The sequence below is a fragment of the Polistes canadensis genome, unplaced genomic scaffold (assembly GCF_001313835.1).
Source record: "Polistes canadensis isolate GaletaPanama2010 unplaced genomic scaffold, ASM131383v1 scaffold_491, whole genome shotgun sequence".
NCBI lineage: Eukaryota > Metazoa > Arthropoda > Insecta > Hymenoptera > Vespidae > Polistes > Polistes canadensis.
Window position 1 is genome coordinate 14,209 of NW_014570038.1, and position 4,274 is coordinate 18,482.

At 29.9% G+C, this 4,274-nt stretch overlaps 1 protein-coding gene across 1 annotated transcript in view; it reads left to right on the top strand.

The window, feature by feature from the left end:
* Positions 1-3,150, top strand: part of LOC106792599 (myb-like protein AA) — a gene marked incomplete at its 5' end in the record, with an annotated part of 9,036 nt that extends 5,886 nt beyond the window's left edge. Inside the window, one exon of the mRNA XM_014759070.1 lies at positions 2,504-3,150. Within this exon, the coding sequence (XP_014614556.1) occupies positions 2,504-2,821 (318 nt within the window). The remainder of the gene's footprint in view (positions 1-2,503) is intronic.
* Between the last annotated feature and the right edge of the window lie 1,124 nt (positions 3,151-4,274).

Here is a 4,274-nt window from a genome sequence, read left to right on the forward strand (position 1 = left end):
TCTCTCTCTCTCTCTCTCTCTCTCTCTCTCTCTCTCTCTCTCTCTCTCTCTTTCTGTTTCTTTTTCCAAAAATCTGTTACACACGAAAGAAATAACAACACCATGACCACCACCACCACCACCATCATATCACCACCGTAAAACGTGAAATAAAATAAACACAGAGACTCGACGGACCTAACCAATCAACAACGACGACGACGACAACCACCACCACCACCACCACCACCACAACCCAACTTCTTCTCGTAATTCGCGAGAGAAAAATATGCCCGAGCCCGTGTGCCCAATCTACCTGTTACCGAACTGAAAACACCACCATCTCCTGTGGAGATTAGGCGAACGTCCGTTCGAGTCCGTCAACCGGCGGTGTTGAAATAAAGAAAAATGGCCCAACATCACCCGACAAGCCCCCCCTCACTCGCGTCTCTCTGTGCCGCCGGTTTTTTCTCGTAAGTTATGCTTCTTTTATTATCATTTGCTTCGATGCTTCTTCTATCTCTTATTCCTGGATGTTTTGGTGAGCTGTAGCCTTATTTTTACGTATTACTTCTTTTCTTTTTTCTTTTTTTTTTTTTTTTTTATTTTTTTATTTTTACATCATTACCCTTTTTTTATTTTTAGCCGTAATTGTAGAATTTGGTTACTTCGTCGTCACACGTTTTGGATTTTGGGGCATGTATTTTGCACGTAAAGAAACACATGAAAACAAACAAATTATCGAAACCCGTAGAAACATTCCTTTGCAATTCACTATGAACAAATTTCCTTTGAGATTATCACTTTCTCTATCACACTATTTCTCTTTTCTATTTTTCTCTTTTTCTCTGGCCTGTTGCTGATATACACGTAGATTCAGCATTTTGATTATCGATCGTATTTTTTTTCTTATTGGTCACACAATTTATTTTCTATTTTCTTTCCCTAAATAAAATGGCACGCGTTATCTTCACGTTGAACGTATCGTATGATGATGATGATGATGATGATGATTATTATTATTAACTTATTTAGATTATATACTAATTGCTCGAAATATTTAACATGAATTATTTTGTCGACAATGTTCCGAAAAACAATGTTGCATTTCTTTTTTTTTCTTTTGAATTATTTTGATTCGTTTAAATTTATCAATAACACACCGAATACATGCGATCATCAAATTAATCAATTTATTTTTCATTATATGTTAACAATCGTTATTTTATTCGTAATTCTCAATTGTTCATAATTTATGTTCATTTTTTCAAAACCACCACGTTTCCTTTGACTTTTGTGTTGTCTTTTTTCGTTCGCTGAGGTTTCATCTGATTTGCTAGCATTGCGAGAGAGAAAGAAAAAAAAAGCTTTAAAGTTCAATCAAACGAAATCTAAGAAATGTTGAAATAAAAAAGAAAAAAATTCGATCCGCACGCTTACCAATTCGCTTTGGCCTTGAGGTGTTCATTCGGTACCACTGATTATTATACACCTAACCACTGCCACACCTTTTTCTATTTCATAAATCAATCCAATATTATTGTTTCTCAACCGAAAAATTGTCTTGTCTCTTATTGTTCAAAATATTATTATTTCATTCGTCGAATTTTTGTTGTCTTCATCCTTATCGAGCCTAATTTTCCTACACGCAGCCTTGCGCTCTCAAGACATGGACGCGTATTTATATTTATAAACAAATAAATATATAAATATAAATATATAAATAAAACGTACGCGCGAAAATCAAATAAAAATTATCTCGCTTTGTAAATGAAGCGGAATTGATTATTTATAATATCGAATTAGGACAATTAAAGTCCTCTGTAAAAATATTAAAATGTTCGAAAAGTTACTTCGTTTAATTTAATTTAATTAATTCAACTTCTATTAGAAATGAACGTTCGTGCATCTTTCAAATCAAAATCATTGCAAAATGAATTTTAACACTGGCACACAAACTTGTATCTACTTTTTGCATTGACATTATTATTCTTACTGTAATTTAAACAAAAAAAATACAACGATGACTTTAATTTTCCATTACTGATACAATATAAAAAAAAAAAAAGTAGAAAAGTAAAACAATCTACTCGAATTAAATTAATTCAATTGTTAACCCTTCTTTGCACGATTTTTTCTTTTCTTTTTAAAATAAATCAGGGTGATGTAATTAATGCTCTAGATTAAAGGAAAAATATTTTTAAAAAAAATCCTAGTACTATTTTTGGACAACTGCGTTTTGTTGTACGCAATAGTCGCATAAAAAGTTGCCAGCAACAACAAATATACATTACAACGGTTTTGATTACCTTTTTTTGTTGACTAAATATTATGATTGAAATTTCCATCATCATGCAAAGAAGGGTTAAATGATTTGAAGAAAGTTTGTGGATTGAAGTTAAATTCATTAAAAGTGAAAAATCTAAACAAAAATTACTTTACGAACGTTCTAATATTTATTAAATACGATTCAATAATAATCCCATCATCTATATAATCTCATACATTTATTTATTATTTTTAGACATACACCGAACCACCGAGTTCCTGGTGTTCGACCAACAGCAGCAGTTTTCGGCACAGCGATTCATCATTGTATCCGGATTCATTAAATCAAGAAACCTCATCAGTAACTGGCTCAACTCGGGTCGAATTTATACTTGGATCATCCACTCGATGTTTTAGGCCTAATTCGACCTGGCCACATCGATACTTTGACAGCATAGATTCAGCTGACATGATACCTGAGAGTCTGTTAACCGATGAGTTTCCATTACGTTGTGGTGAAGCTATGGCTGAACGTGACTCGCTCGAATGTCATCCTCTTTCCAGTGAAGGATGATGATCATAATGATGATGATGATGATGATGATGATGATGATGAATGAAAGACTATCTTTTAAGAAATCGATACAATTTTCTTTCCTAATTTTATTATTTTTTTGTTGTTAAATATCTTTTAATCAAACCATCCAACGTTTCGGTAGGACGGATTATGATTTTTGTTTTTTCTTCTTCTTCTATTTTCTAATTAATTTTTTTGTCAATTATATATTGCATAATTTTCGTGTATATTAAGAAATTTTGATTGTTATATGAATTGTTTGGAAACATTCGCGCGATTAATTCATTCTGTGACACGAGATTTATTTTTAAGATTTGTGCTTTTTATTCTTCTTCTTCTTCTTTTTTTTTTCTTTTTGTTGTAAATTTAATTCTATTCTCAACGCGCGTGTCTTATAATTTTAATGTAGATTTTTTATATTTGTTGAAATTATAAGAGAACAAATATCGCATAAGTTTGTGGGCGTTATAATATATAAACAAAATTGTTGATTTAATATATATACATATATATATATATACATACAAATTTATTATTGTACAAAATTGATATTTATATTTTCTTTTTGTTCGTTTATTAAGATATACTTTAATTAGTTTTTTTAAAAACCGTCCTACCAACGTTGGTATATTAGTATAATAAACAATCGATTGTTTTAAAAGTCACACTTTTCGGCAGCATTTCTCTTTCTCTAATAAAAAGAAAACAAAATTAAAAAGAAAACAAAATTAATAAAAACAAATTTTCTTATTCTTAACGTGAGACAGGCAGCTAAGCTTGCTAGCTATGCTAATAAACAATATGAATGACAAAACAAACAATAATTCTCAGATGTTAAACTAAATGGGAGACTCGTCGGTGATTATCGTAATATTCGAGAGAAACTTAATCAAAAAATAATAATAATGATAAAAAACAAAATACAACAATATTAAATAGAAGTTTTAATAGAATTAACAAAAAAAAATTGAAAAGTTTTACATTCGAAGCGGACGTTACTTCTACTTAGGATTTTCAATAGAAAATGAACAAAAAACAATTCCAAAATCATATTACAAATACCAGTGTGTGTTCATCCTCGATACGACAAGAAGAAAATGTATTAGATATTATTCTTTTATCTTTCCACGACTACTAACACCCCTTCATCCTAAACCTAATCCCACCCCCTAACTTCCAACCCCAACCTTAAACCGTTTATATATACTTTTTCTTGTTAAATTATAATAATAATACGAAGAACAAATGTAGAGAGACTTGGTAACGTTTCGCTATAAACAAAAAGAAAAACAGAAAAAAAAAAAGCAAACAAACTATTATATAAATTACAATTTAATTGATCAATTAAATTTAACAATTATATACAATATTATTTATTATTATATTAATATTACGATACTAATTATTGTCTGATTTATATTTATATATATATATATATATATATATATAT